The 16,749-nt window shown below is 35.5% G+C and overlaps 1 protein-coding gene across 4 annotated transcripts in view; it reads left to right on the top strand.

The window, feature by feature from the left end:
* Window positions 1-16,687, top strand: part of TTC33 (tetratricopeptide repeat domain 33) — a 40,811-nt gene extending 24,124 nt beyond the window's left edge. For all 4 annotated transcript variants that reach the window (XM_023742016.1, XM_023742017.1, XM_023742015.1 and 1 more), the window contains exons 3-5: window positions 9,946-10,027; window positions 11,641-11,772; window positions 14,347-16,687. In XM_023742016.1, the coding sequence (XP_023597784.1) occupies window positions 9,946-10,027; window positions 11,641-11,772; window positions 14,347-14,700 (568 nt within the window). In that variant the 3' untranslated portion in view covers window positions 14,701-16,687. The remainder of the gene's footprint in view (window positions 1-9,945; window positions 10,028-11,640; window positions 11,773-14,346) is intronic.
* The last annotated feature ends 62 nt before the right edge of the window (window positions 16,688-16,749 follow it).

Here is a 16,749-nt window from a genome sequence, read left to right as displayed (position 1 = left end):
TGAAGAGGAGGAGGAAGGCAGTCCTGCATGTGTGAATGTATGTGCACTGGGGTAGGCACACATACACAGGCATGGTATGTGGGTAGGGACAGGAAAAAGACCCAGCTGAGTGGAGCAGACATGTGGTTGGAGAGTAGCAGAAAAAAGATTGGACACATAGGGTAAGGCTGATGGAAGTACATTTGGTACTATTAAGTCCTGCAGAATTCACTACTACTACACTTTGTTAGAAAATTATGAGTGGAAGGATTATTATGAAGGAATAAGTTAATTTTTATGAGAAAGATGAGAAGACATAACAAATTTTGAAAAAAATTTCAAGTTGTGTTTACAGAAGAACATCTGGAAGTATTCTTTAGAGATAGGCTTGAAGTTACCCACAATATGCCTAAAGATGCATAAACATTTTGTTTGTAGATATCTGCTTTAAAGACAATATTATCAAAACTTAGTGGATAATAGCACCAAAGGACTAAATGCCTTTGATAGGGTATATACTTTTTGTTATGAACATTATAGATAGTATTTTCACTTGTAAAGCTATAAATAATCAGGAATGGGTGTTGAATTATGGTTAAGTATTATTCAGTGTCATGTACTTTTTTCTCCATACTTATGAACTGATTTCTAACGTTTTCCCAAGGTGTACCCTACGTGGTCGTGTGGTTTTTATACTTTAATAAGCTGCTGGATTTAATTTGCTAATACTTTATTTAGGATTTTTACATTTATCTTAGGGACTTCAAAGTCTTCAGTGATGACTAGAATTGATTTTCTTTTATCAGATAAAGTCTTTCTTAGGACAAAAGTACACTTTATTTTTATTGCTAGATTCTCCAGATATGCTGAAATGCCTTAGGAATCTTAAGACTACACTTCTGATGATAGAATTTAAAACTTTTTATTAGGCAAAAAACAAAACAAAACAAACCTTTGTTGCTGTCGAATCAATTCCAACTCATGGCGAACCCATGTGTTAGGCAGTGGCAGCTATATTCTGGTTAGGGGACTGTGCCACATTGCTCCAATTCATTCCACATAGACAGTGGACTACTCTTTGTGTCTTCCTTTTCCTTCAGAAATTGATGTGTGCTAGGTATTATTGTGTTAGGTGCTGCATGTACCTTGGTGAACAAAATACCTGTTGCCCTGTCTGCATAAGCTTTTAGTTTAAACAAACACATATGAATAAACATGAAGTTTCAATTTGTTCTATAAAGAAAAGTAACAGGGTACTATGAGCCAGTATTGACCAGAATAATTTAGATAAAGGGTCAGAGAAGGCTTCCTTGAGATAGTAAGAAGCAAGTGATTGGGTTCATCCAGGTAAGAGGAGGAATTCCTATTTATTCTCTTGCCTTTTGGTATATTTGTGATTTGATCATATGTTAACCATCAAAATAAGACAAGGCAACTTGCTGTAGCCTTACCCATTTATGTTATTTGGCCCAAATGATTCCATAATATAATTAGATTTTCTGACATATATAGTCAGCCCTCATTATTCATGGATTTCATGTTTGCAAATTCACTCACTCGCTAAAATCTATTTGTAACCCCAAAATGAGTAGTCATGACACTTTAAAAAAATTTTTTTTACTGTAGTTTAGATGAGGGTTTACAGAACAAATAGTTTCTTGTTAAACAGTCAGTACGCATATTGTTTTATGACATTGGTTAACAACCCCATGACATGTCAACACTCTCCCTTCTCGACCTTGAGGACCTTTTTTTTGGTGAAAATATACATAACCAAATTTACAACATTTTGGAAGTTTCTACAGGTACAGTTCAGTGACATCGATTACATTCTTCCAGTTGTGCTGCTATTCTGACTATCCTTTTCCAAATTATTCCATCACCATTATCTTCAACTCACTGTCCCCTAGTCTTCCCATCACACATGACGCTTTTGCAGTTATTTGTGGATGTGTGTGGAAAATAGCAAAAAATTTGAATCGCTAGACCCACATGTTACCAGCTGAGGTTGAACGAGGTAATTCTCTGTCTTCTTGTTTGAGCTTTGATAATACAAGCAAGTGCCCTTTTCAAAGTGTATTTAGTTCAGCATTTTTTACATTTTAGTGCTTTTTGTTGGTGATTTTACTGTTTAAAATGGTCCCAAAGTGTGGTGCTAAAGTGCTGCCGTGGGTTCTTAAGCTCAAAAAGACTGTGATGTACCTTACATCGTTCAGCCATGTGCTGTTGACTATGAGTTTAATTTTAATATATCAGCAATATATATTAATTTATAATATAATAACTCAACAATATATGTTAAATAAGGTGTCTTTAACATAAACAAACATAAACCAAGGTTGCTTATGGATTGGTTGATGAAAATGTTGGGGCCCAAGGCTTGCAGGAACCTAACCCTGTATTTCTCTTATGAGCAATGGGTCAGTATTCGTTAATTAAGAGTTCACGGAGACTTTATAGAACGTAAGTGCTACCATTAGCAAGAATCAACTGTGTATGCTAAATGAATTTGTATAAAATAATGGTAAAATACTTTAAATCATCCCTGTACCTGAAATAGAAATTACGAGATTAAAATTGTGACTTTTTACTTGTTTTGGAAAATTCATTGTCTCATGTAGCAATGAGTAGGACAGGGAGATTGCTTTTAAGCAATTAAGAATCAAGAAACTTCCTGCACTAGGTAGAAGCTGACATCTGTGTTTTAATTTGCTTTGGGAAATAATCTTTATTCAGTGTGTATATAATTTCAGGCAATTTCCAGAACTCCTTCCTACTGTTTCCAGAGAGAATTAATCTGTCCCAAATTGTTTATTCTTGTCTGTAATAAATTAGAAAGTTTTAAAGACATGTTTGTTCTTTTGTAGAAGTAGGATATTTAAATTATTACTGAAAATGGATTTTGTGATATAACCTAATCCTGTGTCCACATAATTTCACTACATGATAGCTACTAAAGCTAACTGGACAGTTTAGGACTTACTTTTAAGTTATAATATTTTTTATTTTTTCTTCTACCCTGTAAAAAGATACTAGAACTCTTAGTCTGAGAATCGTCTCAACATTTCTTCTTGATCTAGTCCCCCTTTTCCTAAATATGACTGTTTTGAGAAAATATGCAATTAGGAAGCATATTTCCTCGTTCTTTCTCTCTCTGCTTTTTTTCCCTTTCTGAGCCTATTGTTAAGCTATAAGAAATTAGCTTCCTAATGATGACTACTTATAGTAACTGCACATTATTTTGTCTTTACTTTCTTCAGAATGTTAGTCCAAATTCCACTCAGAGAAATTCAAAATAATTATATATTCTTTTTTTTCAGGTTAATTCAGGAAATTGATCATTTAAAAGTTAAAACTTGATCTAACTATAATAGAAATCAAATAGTTTGCAGTCAAATCTGTCTGAAACTACTTTTAATATTATAATAGTATCTATATTAAAAATGCCCACAAAATCAAGGAAACTCAGCTTTTAATTTCAAATATTATATGATAAACAAAGGAAAGTCACTTCCAGTAACACCTGAGCCAACCAGAAAAGTTATTTCTATCGTTAAGTGTTTTTTAGTACAAATATTATAAATAATATTAGTAAACAAAATATAAAATAAGTTGAAAGATCTTAAAGTTCTTGTTGGCATAGTTTTTAATAAAGAAATAAAATGATGGAGCTTAATATGAACTACTGATTTCCTATAAATGTAGCTGTATGGGATTAGCTTTTAAATTTGTTTTGATATTTGCACATAAGCACATAAAATTGCATTCTACAGATAAACTGAAGAATGAAATAGAAATCCATCATGAGATTAGTGAAAAGTGATAATCACTTGTGGTTGGTTGCATTTTAGTTGACAGAGAAAAATGATACGAAATTTCTTTTTAGGTATCTAGAATGAAGTTCCTCAGTTTAGTAGTATTCAAGGTATAAAATTTTTCTTTGTACCAAAAATCTAAATAATCAAGTCAAGTCATTAAAATTTACCCTAAAGCTGTGTAAAATGTAAAAGTCTTTATGATTCAGCAAAGATAAAATCCATGTTCAATCTAATGTGACATTTTTGGTTTTATATTGTCTTCTCTCAAATTAGCTTAATATAATAACTTCTTACATTTTTTTTAACTTACTGAACACTTATTGAGTGCCTATATTAGGCATGGATGCCGCAAAGACTAAGATAAGCAGCTTTTATGGGGTAAGACAGAGCCAGGCTGTTTTGATATGGAGTGAAGGGTGGTATGGTAGAAGATACAAAAGGAGGGCATTTAACTGAATGGTGGTGTGTGGAAGAATTAGAGAACATTTGAGAAGATTTTTGGGAGGAGGTGACAGCAGAGTAGAGTCTTGGAAGCCAGATGGAAAGTAGCTGAAGAATGGGCAGAACATTATTCTAGCCAGAAGAATCTGCATGGGCAAGGCTAAAAAGAGGTCAGAGCAAATCTCTCTCCTTGGAGAATTGAAAATAGTTCCGTAGAACTGGAAGGAACATAGGGTAAAATATCAGGTGAAAGGGATATCTAGAGATGCGTGAAGATTTATAGTAGAGTCCATGCATAGGGTCTCATGAATGCTTTGCTAAATTGAAGGGGCCTGAATGTCAGTATCCTGAAGGTAACCAGAAACTATTGAAATATTTTAATCAGTAGGGTAAATTTATCAAAACTGTGTTTTAGAGAAATCTTGCTGAGATAGTATAGATAATGGATTGGAGTGGGGCAAGAGTGGTCTCAGGAAGACTGGTTAATTGAATCTTCAATAATCCAGGCAAGGAGACTGAGGAGCTATATATACTAAGAGATGAGGATATATAACAGATAGAATTGATAACTAATATGACTTAGGAGAAGGAAAGATGGAGTCAAGAATGACTTCAGGATACTTAAAGACCTGGTGGTGCTGTTCTCTAAGCCAGGGAAATAGGGGTAGAGTAAGTTTGGATGGATTGATGCAGTGGCTGCAACAATAACGATTATGAGGATGGCGCACGGCCGGGCAGTGTTTCATTCTGCTGTACACAGGGTTGTTACAAGTCAGAACTGACTAGATGATACCTAAGAACAACAACAAGTTTGGAGTAGGGGATAATGATGAGTTCAGTTTGGACATTGTTTGAGATCTGTGTCAACCCTGTCTTGATCTTACATCCCTGTCCAGTTGCCTTACCATTTTTCTCTTTGGTATTCACAGAAAAACTTCTCACATGACTTGTCAGCATTCATTGTCCCCATTTCCTCATTTCTACTTCACTCTTCGATGTGGTTTGTGTTTCTAGCACTCCATGGATGCTGTGTTGGTCAGTGTCACCAATGACCTACATCTTAATAGACCTTTTGGAGGTGTTCAGTACAACTCCTCATTCTCTTCTTGACAGACTTCTCTCTCAATATCTGTGAAATCACACACTCACTCCTGGTTTTTCTCCATCCTCTCTCTCTGTCCTTCTCACTCTCCTTTGCTGGTCCTTCTTTCTCTGCTTGATCTCCAAATGTTGAAAGCCCCAGCCCTGGCATTCCCTCTCTTTCTCTTCTACTCTCACTCTCTGTGTTACTTTACTCAGTCTCATGGTTTGTTTAATTTATTCTTAAAATTTTTAGTAAAATGAAAAAGGCAATAATATATGCTCATGATTAAAAAATATGTACATAGTAATAACAAAGTCTTGCTCCCACTCCTTTCCCCTGCTCTTTTAATTCACTCTCCCACAGGCACACAATTACCAGTTTCTTGATATCCTTCGGAAGATAATCTTCAGATTTATAACCATGTAGGTCTTTATATTTTTTAAAGCATCATAATGGTAGCATTCTAAATATATACACACTGTTCTCTCCCTTGCCTTTTTCACTTAGTATCTCTTAGCAATCATTTGGTATCATTACATACAGAACTACTTATCTTACTATCCAGACTCTTACTATCTCAAATCAGGAACCAGAAATATTTGGGTATGAAGGGATACTTGTGTTTTATTGTATGATGTATTCTCTCTCTTTGAGGAAGGACACTTTCCCCTTTTATTTTTACAAATGATATAGTGAATATCTTTGTATAAATGTAAGTGTGTCCACAAGCAGGTCAGTCTGTAAGAAAGATTTCTAGAAATGGATTGCTGGGTCACAGTACATATGCATTTAAAAATATATTTTACCTTTTTTTCTTTTGAATACATTTTTATCAGGTAACAGACTTGGGTTCTAAAGTTTGTATAACTTCTTTTAAGAATTTGTTTCCAATGTTTTGTTATGAAAAGTTTCAAACATACAGAAAAGTTAAAGGATTCTACAGTGAACACCCACTACCTAGGTTCAGCAGTTGTTAACATCTTGCCATATTTGCTTTATCTATGTATGTTTTCTGAACCATTTGATAGGAAGTTACAAACTATTGCCCACAGACCAAATCTGGCCTGCCATTGCCATCTATTTTTGTTAACAAAGTTCTTTTGGGACACAGCCATAGCCTTTTGTTACTGTCGGTGGTTGATTTCATGCTATAACAGCATGGGTAGTTGGGGCAGAAACCATCTGGCCCCGAAGCCTAAAATATTTACTCTCTGGCCCTTTACAGAGAACATTTGTGAACCCTTGATTTAGAGTGTAAGAATATTCCTCTCATCTGTTAAATTTTTTTCTATGGCATTGACTTTTTGAATTGACCAGGCAAGTTGCTTTGTAAACTGTCCCACACTCTGTATTTACCTGATGTTTCTCCTTTATCGTTAATATCTTCCTCTATCTCATGTATTTTCTATCAATTGGGAGTTAGGTGTAGAGACTTGGTTAAATTTTTAAAAGAAACATTCTTAGGTAGTGCTGTTTACTTTCTATTGCATCACGACATGATAAATATGATATCTGGTTGCCTCCTGTTAGTAGTACTAAACCAGTCATAGGGTTCAGGTGGGATACTAGCTTTATCTTTCCATTATAAAGTTTCCCATCAACCCATAAACCCTGACAGCTGTAGCATCCACTGATGATCATTGCCTAGATCTATTACTTCATAGAGGGTTACAAAATGATTTTTGGAAAATTCTGATATTTCTTCTGCATTTATTAGCTGATTTTTTGTCCTTATAAAGAACTTTCCCTCATCAGCTGTTGGTTGTTCTGAAATACAGTTCATGTAGGAAGATCATAATAGTGCATGCTTCTTTTCCCCCTTACCAGTCGTCAACATAATGAATTGGTACACTGGCAATCTCCAGTGGTGAACAATTATTTTGGGGTACATGTGTGTTTATGTGTGTGTGTGTATGTGTGTGTATTAATCACAGCTTTATAGAGATATAATTCACATATCATACATTTCACCCATTTAAATTATATAACTCAATGTCTACTACCTTCTCAGAATAAGAGTTCCCATGGGGAATTGTGTGTCACCCACTCAGGCTTGTGCAACCAAGCTAATGGACATGGCCTGATACTTTGCATAAGTTCCTAAGTATGTGGAAAGCAGAGCAACACAAGTAGCACTCCAAAGGAATCTCTGCCTCAGATGGAAGGAGGAACGTGGATAGACAGCCATCATTGAAAGAAATCAATACCTAAATGACTGTGTTTCCACTATTACTTCTCTATTACTTTCGGGACCCTGGTTGTAGATAGATGCTTGGATTTGGCAAAATCCTTTATACAGAAGTAATTTTCAGTTAGTATTTGATTTGTAATTTGATTTGTAACTTTATAAAAACAGTGCTGACTTAGGCAGGGCCAGGGAAAAATACACAGCATCGTGGTATCGCACCGTAAAAATGAGGTGAGTAATGCAATACCTTGAATAATAGTAAGATTGTCACACTGTGTTCAAATAGTTGGAAAGTAGTTCCTAAAGTTTGAGTAGTCTCACTTTGAGTTAAATACAGTGTTCAAGCAGATGTCTTATTGGAACACAGCAGGGGCCCATGTTAGGAAAGAAGATATTAACAGTGGTCCAGGCAGCAACTCTGTTAGCCTTCTCTACATATCCATAGATAGTTTACCCGGAAACAAAGGCTGCTGGCCTTAGTGGTGTGAATCTCCAGCTGATAGTTAGATATCTAGCCTGCTACTACAAAAACAACATAGTCACTACCACAGCCTATAAACAAAACAAAAACAAACCCACTGCCATTGAGCCGATTCTGACTTAATAGAGACCCTATAGGACAGAGTAGAACTGCCCTACAGGGTTTCTAAGGCTGGAAATCTTTACAGAAGCAGACTGTCACATCTTTCTCCCGTGGAGCGGAGTGGTTGGTGGGTTTGAACTGCCGACCTTTCGGTTAGCAGCCAAGCACTTTAACCCCTGAGCCACTGAGGCTCCAACTACAGCCTATAATGGCTGTTAAGGCAGGCTTTGGATAGCATACTCCCACACTGCTCACCCTCATTCCAGCTGCTAGCCTTGGAGTTGGCACTGTGACAGACTTATTCTAAGGTGGCTGTAACTCATTTGCCCTTTGCCAGAATGGCATGAGACCTCGAAAATGGGATTGCCCATTTGTATTATTTACTAGTAAAGGCACTCTATAAGAGGAAGAGGAAAAGAGAGAATAGACTTTTTTATGTTCTTTAAATTTGTATTTTCTACCAAATTCTGCCTTTATTTCTTTAGTTCCCTGCTCCCTATTTAAACAGTAATCTGTGTAGATCAGCCCACGTTTTGGTCGTTATGTTTGTTTAAGATCTTGACATATTAGGTGTAGGAAATTATGCGTAAGAACATAATACAGGAAATGAAGGGTTTGGAAAACAGGTTACAAGAAGTGATTCAAGAGAAGATAGCACATGATAGCGCTTATTGTACTATGAAAGCTAGTATCAGTGGTTCACAGCCCTGGTTTGTTATTAGTATTACTTGGGGAGCTTTATAAAAATACAAATGCCTGGGCCCTACCCCAAGAGATTCTGTTTTAATTGGCCTGAGGCCGGGACCAGGCATGTGTGTGTGTTTCCCCTCCATTAACTCCCTAGATCGTTTTGTGTGTAGCCAGGAATGAGAACTGGTTGATTATATGTCTTCTTTTTAGCACTAGAGAGCAGAACTAGTAGCATTGGTGAAAAGGTATGGGTTGGAAAGTTTCAGCTCAATATAATGAAGAATGTTCTAATAATTAGAACTTTCTCCTCCTAGAAGCATTCAAGTATACATGGGTTAACCACTTATGAAAGATGTAAAGATTACTGTTTGGGATAATTTGTAGGATTTACATGTTCCCTAATTTTATTTAAAAGAAGAAAAGTATTTGCTGTGCTTCTGCAGATTTTCTATGGACCATGCTTAGTTCAGTTTTTGGCATGTTGAGTTGGAGGCATCTGTGGGACATCCAGGTGGAGATCTTATTTGTCTATAAACTCAACTAAGAGAGACTTAGCTGGGAGGACATCAGTGAAAAGATGGTAGTGGAAATCACCATTACAATACTGTTTTTTGTTCACTTGACCTGTTTATTATACACTTACCATATATTAGGAATGATGAACAAAATAGACATTGCTCTTGCCCTCATGGAATTTACAGACACAAAAACTTAAAATCCAAGAATCTTTACAAAATTAGCTGGCAGCTTCTTAAATTATTGTCTGTGCTAGCTAGATGTCACAACAGAGCCTGGGGTTGCATCTGGATTGTAAATTCCTGAGAAAAAATCTATGATAAATCTAAGTGAATGACAACATATACAGATATTATGGTTGATGAAAAAAGAGAAATTCTGGTGGTAATCTCTCAGCCCAGAAAAAAATAATCTTGTGAAGAGATAGCCAGGATCTCTTTTATTTGTTTTTTGCCTCTTTCTTTTTTGTTGTCCTTTCCCTTCAGCTCTTAAATTTACCTGCTTTTGTAACGTTATTATTATCATTTCCTGAGTAGAGATATTTCTTGATAAATAATTATTTCCTAGAAGCTGATTTTTAAACTTGGTCATGTACTCTCAAGAGTGTCTTGAAAATATGATATTAATGTAACTTGAACAACCACAGATATCGGGAGGCAATTCAGAAGTGGGATGAAGCACTTCAGTTAACCCCAAATGATGCTACCCTGTATGAGATGAAATCACAGGTAATAACTTTGGAGAATTTTATTTTCATTATGAAATTGTGCTGCTTGTTTGGTGAGCAGTGATGAATCAAAATAGCATTTCCCCCTATTTTCTTCAAATACAGTTTATTTGGGAAAAAAAATTTTTTTACCATGTTATTTATGGCTCTGTCTTATGCATAAAGTTAGAAATTCATTTGCCTTCACAATGAAGTTAACCGTCATTTCAACCTAACCAACATAAGATGTGAGCAGATGGCTATCTTTTAAAAAGTCACTAATGTTCTCTTGAATAAATGAAAAGTATCTGCTTTCCTTAGAAATTAATTGTGATGGACTTGGCATTAACTCAGTTTCCTTTAAGATGAGGATAGATTGGTTTCCTGATGATGAGATTTCTCTAAAAATAGCCTAGTCCTTAGCAAAAGGTCAGAATAGACTGAATTTATTAATAGTTTAAAAATAATATTTATATTTTAAAAATACATTTCAAATATTTTGTGGGAAAGTCCATAAAGAAAAACTGAGTACTTGGTTTAGGTTATCCAGGAGACTTTTAAAATCTTAAACAGAACATTAAACATATTTCTGACAGGAACTAGTTGTAATTCAGCCTTGATCTGCTTACCTAAATATTTCTGATGATGATCTCAAACATGGGCCATACCCCTTATCAACTTTGATTTTAGTTTATGTAGAGAAAACCCAAATAAATTATTTCCACTGAATGAGGTACTGTGAGGACCTTCATTTGGATAGGTGTTTAATTTTTAATCTTGAATATGTATATATTAAAGGCAGCATTTTTTGTGGCAAACTGTATGAAATGAATTGTTTAATTTGGAACCTGATAATAATGGTGTGTTACAAACCTGGAGTGCAAATGATCCCAAAGATTATAGATAAAATTCAGCCCTTTCCCATAGACTGAAGTAGAGGATTCTGGAGCTCCCTGATTTTTCTGATTTATATGATTTGAAGAACTTGATGGTGTGAAGGCCCGTGGAGTGTTTGAATGATCTTTATGGCAAGATCACTTAGGGACATAGTGCCTAGTTAAACAAATTTAAATTACCTGGTTTAGCAGCAAGATGTGGGATGCCCTACAAGCCATATTGTAAACAGAATAAATAGAAGTAGAATTAGAGCTCCAAGCCACCATGGCTAGAATATGGCCACCTGGTTTCGGCCAGATGGACATAGAGATCAATAATTAGAAAGGGAATGGTTTATATTTTCATAGTTATTTCAGTAGTAAAAAGAATAATATAATTCCTGACCCTGGGTGACAAAACCAAAACTAAACCAAACCTGTTGCTGTCAAGTCAATTCCGACTCATAGTGACCCTATAGGGCAGAGTAGAACTGCCCCATAGGGTTTCCAAGGAGTGGCTGGTGGATTCATACTGCTGAACTTTTGGTTACCGGCCATGCTCTTAACCATTGTGCCACCAGGGCTCCTGAATGACAAAGGAGGATATAAAAACCACTGAAATGCTTTGTTTACCAGACTAAAAATGCATTTAAAAAAAAAAAACGAAAAAGGTTCTTAATGTGTGATTATTCACCAATAGTTTGCTATTTTATAAATACTACTGACAAGTTTTTTCTTTCCTTCTTCCTTTTGGCTATAGGTCCTAATGTCTCTTCATGAAATGTTCCCAGCAGTGCACGCAGCAGAAATGGCTGTCCAGAGAAATCCACATTCATGGGAGTCTTGGCAAACTTTGGGACGTGCTCAGCTTGGATTAGGAGAGATAGTCTTGGTAAGGAAGTCAGATTATTAGAATGTTGAAATTTTAAGTTTATTTTGACCTTTTTGGATCAACTGAGCCAAAAATTAAATATCCAGTTTTCGAATCTATGCAAAAAATAAATAGCAGATTTATAACCTGACACACACTTTTCCTGACTTTAAACTATGCAGTATCCCCTTGTTCTATTTGCACGACTGCCTTTTGATCTATGTACAGGTTCCTCGTGAGCACAATTAAGTGTTCTGGAATTCCCATTCTTCTCAATGTTATCTATAATTTGTTATGATCCACATAGTCAAATGCCTTTGCATAGCCAATAAAACACAGGTAAACATCTTTCTGGTATTCTCTGCTTTCAGCCAGGATCCATCTGACATCAGCAATGATATCCTTCATTCCGCGTCCTCTTCTGAATCTGGCTTGAATTTCTGTCATTTTCCTGTTGATATACTGTTGCAGCCGCTTTTGAATGATCTTCAGCAAAATTTTACTTGTGTGTGATATTAATGATATTATTCGATAATTTCCGCATTGGCTTGAATCACCTTTCTTTGGAATAGGCATAAATATGGATCTCTTCCAGTTGATTGGCCAGGTACCTGTCTTCCAAATTTCTTGGCATAGACAAGTGAGCACTTCCAGCACTGCATCTGTTTGTTGAAACATTTCGATTGGTATTCCATCAATTCCTGGAGCCTTGCTTTTCACCAGTGTCTTCAGTGCAGCTTGAACTTCTTCCTTCAGTACCATAGGTTCTTGATCATATGCTACCTCCTGAAATGGTTGAATGTCAACCAGTTCTTTTTGGTACAGTGCTGTGTGTATTCCTTCCATCTGCTTTTGATGCTTCCTGCGTCGTTCAGTATTTTGCCCATTGAATCCTTCACTATTGCAACCCGGGGCTTGAATTTTTACTTCAGTTCTCTCAGCTTGAGAAATGTCTAGCGCGTTCTTCTCTTTTGATTTTCTACATCCAGGTCTTTGCATGTGTCATTATAATACTTTACTTTGTCTTCTCGAGCTGCCCTTTGAAATCTTCCGTTCAACTCTTTTACTTCCTCAATTCTTCTGTTGGCTTTAGCTACTCTACATTCAAGAGCAAGTTTCAGAGTCTCTTCTGACATCCATGTTGGTCTTTTCTTTCTTTCTTGTCTTTTTAACAACCTCTTGCTTTCTTCATGTATGATATCCTTGATGTCATTCAGCAGCTTGTCTGGTCTTTGGTCATTAGTGTTCAATGCATCAAATCTATTCTTGAAATGGTCTCTAAATTCAGGGGGGATATAATTCAGATTGTACTTTGGGTCTTGTGGATTTGTTCTAATTTTCTTCAGCTTTATCTTGAACTTGCATATGAGCAATAGATGGTTTGTTCTGCATCAGCCCCTGGCCTTGTTCTGACTGATGATATTGAGGTTTTCCATCATCTCTTTCCACAGATGTAGTTGATTTGATTCCTGTGTATTCCATCTAATGAGGTCTACATGTGTAGTCTCTGTTTATGTTGTTGAAAGAAGGTATTTGCAATGAAGAAGTAGTTGGTCTTGCAAAATTCTATCATGTGATCTCCAGTGTCATTTCTATCACCAAGACCATATTTTCTAACTACCAATCCTTCTTGTTTCCAACTTTTGCATTCCAATCACCAGTAATTAGCAATGCATCTTGATTGCATGTTTAATCAATTTCAGATTGCAGAAGTTAGTAAAAATCTTCAATTTCTTCATCTTTGCCCTTAGTGGTTGGTGCATAAATTTGAATAATAGGCCTATTAACAGGTCTTCCTTGTAGGTATATGGATATTATCCTATCATTGACAGCGTTGTACTTCAGGATAGATCTGAAATGTTCTTTTCAACAATGAATGCAGTGCCATTCCTCTTCAATTTGTCTTTCCAGGCATAGTAGACCGTATGATTGTCCTATTCAGAATGGCCAATAACAGTGCATTTCAGCTCACTAATGCTTAGGATATCAATGTTTATGCATTCCATTTCATTTTTGATGATTTCCAGTTTTCCCAGATTCATACTCAGTACATTCCACATTCCAGTTATTAATGGATGTTTGCAACTGTTTCTTTTCGAGTTGTGCCACATCAACAAATGAAAATCCTCAAATCTTGACTTATCCACGTCATTAAGGTCGACTCTACTTTGAGGAGGCAGCTCTTCCCTAGTCGTATTTTGAGTGCCTTCCAACCTGAGGGACTCATTTTCCAGTACTGTATTAGACAGTGCTCCGCTGCTGTACATAAGGTTTTCACTGGCTCATATTTTTCAGAAGTAGACTGCCAGGTCCTTCTTCCTTGTCTGTCTTAGTCTGGAAGCTCCGCTGAAACCTGTCCACCATGGGTCACCCTGCTGGTATTTGAATACCGGTGACGTAGCTTCCAGCATCATAGCAACACGCATTCCCACACAATACAACAAATGGCTGATGCATGGGGAATAACCTTTTTTACATTCTGATACATATATGTCTATATATCTATGTTTATATATAGGTATATGTAGGGAGAGTATGCATTGTATTAAGTGTACCGATTTCTTAAAATGAAAACCTGTAACCTGTTTTTCCTAGGCAATTCGAAGTTTTCAAGTAGCGCTTCACATCTATCCAATGAACCCTGAAATATGGAATGAAGACCTTTCTTGGGCGAGAACGCTCCAGGAGCAGCAGAAGGTAGCACAAAGGATTGAAAAAAGTAAAGCACCGGCAGAAGCAACACATTTCTCACCAAAGTCAATTCCTGACTATGACTTTGAAAGTGATGAGATTGTTGCTGTTTGTGCAGCTATTGCTGAGAAACAGAAGACAGTTTCAGCCAATAAAACCATGGTTATTGTATCTGCTTCTGGGGCAGTAGAGACTGTAACTGAGAAGGAAGATCATGCTACAACACCAGACGGCTCTGTTTTTATCAAAGCCCGATAAAGCAGCATGAATATCATGAATTATTTGAATCTATGTTTTTGATTATCACTTAAAATTTTAGACATAGGGACACTTAGACTGGAGAAACAGGGCAAAACTCCTACTTATAAGTTTTTCAGATGAGGCATATAAAAACTAAATGGCAGGATTATTGTATAGTGTTTGAACTATGCTTTGGTGAGTTAAGGCTTTTATTTCTTAAGATTAAAATTCTAAATAAAATGGTTTTTGGTTAATAAATTTCATCAAAATATATGAATGGATACATTTTTAAGACACAACTTGAAAAGTGAATTCATGAATAGCGAATCACTTGATGGCCAGTGTTATTAAAATGTTGACCGTGGGCTTTTACGATAAAGGAAGTTTGTGAATACTTTCTTTATTTACTGCCTTTAATATTCACTTTTCTGGTCTTCTTATTTCATTACACTAAATCTATCACAAGGTTTGAATATTTTTGGACATTCATTTTGATTCAAAGTTGTCATTTTGTTATATGTGGAATCTTTGAAAGTTCAGCTGAAAATGCATGCAAATGTATACATTCTTAACATTTTCTGAAGTTTCTCTTGTATCTGGCTTGTGCTTATATTTTTGGATTTAAAGTTATTATAGCAATGACAGTGGCCTCTTTTAGTATTTGTTAAATGTGTGAAGTGCTGATAAATGTCAGAATGATGGTTTTATTTATTTTTTAATTATTACTATAAGTAGAGTAGTCCTTGTCACAACTGAGTCATTTTTAAAATATACATTTTTAAAAAGATGAATGGCTTTTACAGATACACTGTAACAAGTTGTACTGCTACATTGTCCCAGTCCAAAGCAGGTATTTTCTTTTTCTTATTTTTAAAGGCTTAAAAGTCTGAAAATAATAGATCTCTTCCTTGTAACTTCCCACCTGATAATTTGGAATTCTTTCCTACATAACTTTTTCTGAACTTGTCAGTCAAATGAGAAATAATCACAATTTTAAATAGCTAAATTATATCTTTCTAAAAATATAAGTAGGGATGTTGTTATTAGAGCGCCAGTGAACAAATAACTTAGGTACAAAATACACACTCACTGCCGTCGAGTTGATTCCGACTAATTGTGACCCTACGGGACAGAGTAGAACTACACAGAAAGTAAAATATGCTTTATAGTACAATCCCATGAATAGAGAAGGATATATTAAATATTTCATTGAAAAGCCATAATGACATTCACAAATCAATATTGTCATTGCTAATGTGAATTGTTTTATTTACATTACATATATTGTAGTACAATGATATAGAACTGTTGAATACTCTTATTTCAGACACTCAGGAAGATATTATTTGGGTAAAATTAATTTAATCTTTGTTAGAGAAGAAAGCAAGCTACTTTATATTAAGGAATTTTGCCTGGTCTTGTTGGAGTGTGTAAGTAATGATTTATGTTTTTATGAGACAATTTTTAAAATTTTGTTTTGATGGATGCTTATGTCTTTTTTTCAGAGTTGAAGAAGTCGACACTTGCCTTGTAAAGTATTATATTTTTCTCTTAAGTTAGAAAGTTAGCTCTAGTTAGAGGGGTCAGGTTTAGAATGATCCAAAAGTAGATACTGATTCTGCTTTCTTCTGTTTAATAAGGAGTCTTCTCAAAAGGGGTAGTTGGGTATCTAAAGAAGTGAACACTCAAAATTTGGTATGTTATTTTGATTAATGGATGTGTGTTTATTGTGTAATTTGTGAATAAATAGATTTTTCTGCATTTTGAAGATTTTTTTCTTATTTTATGTTGTTAGCTTTGGAAAAAGTAGATTTATTCACGTCTTTTGTATGCAGAAATAATGTCTGCATAGCACCTGGCATGGTGTCTAGCACAAGAAGCATTCAGTAAATGATAGCTACTTCTTTTTTTTTTAAATTGTACTTTAGATGAAGGTTTACAGAACAAACTAGCCTAGCTTCTAATTAAACAATTAGTACACATATTGTTTTGCAACATTGGTTGCCAACCCGATGACATGTCAACACTCTCCCCCTTCTCTACCTTAGGTTCCCTATTACCAGCTTT

The sequence above is a fragment of the Trichechus manatus genome, unplaced genomic scaffold (genome assembly GCF_000243295.1).
Source record: "Trichechus manatus latirostris isolate Lorelei unplaced genomic scaffold, TriManLat1.0 scaffold00197, whole genome shotgun sequence".
In the NCBI taxonomy this organism is placed as follows: Eukaryota; Metazoa; Chordata; class Mammalia; order Sirenia; family Trichechidae; genus Trichechus; species Trichechus manatus.
Note: the sequence above shows the minus strand (reverse complement) of the source record. Positions and strands in the feature narration are given on the sequence as shown.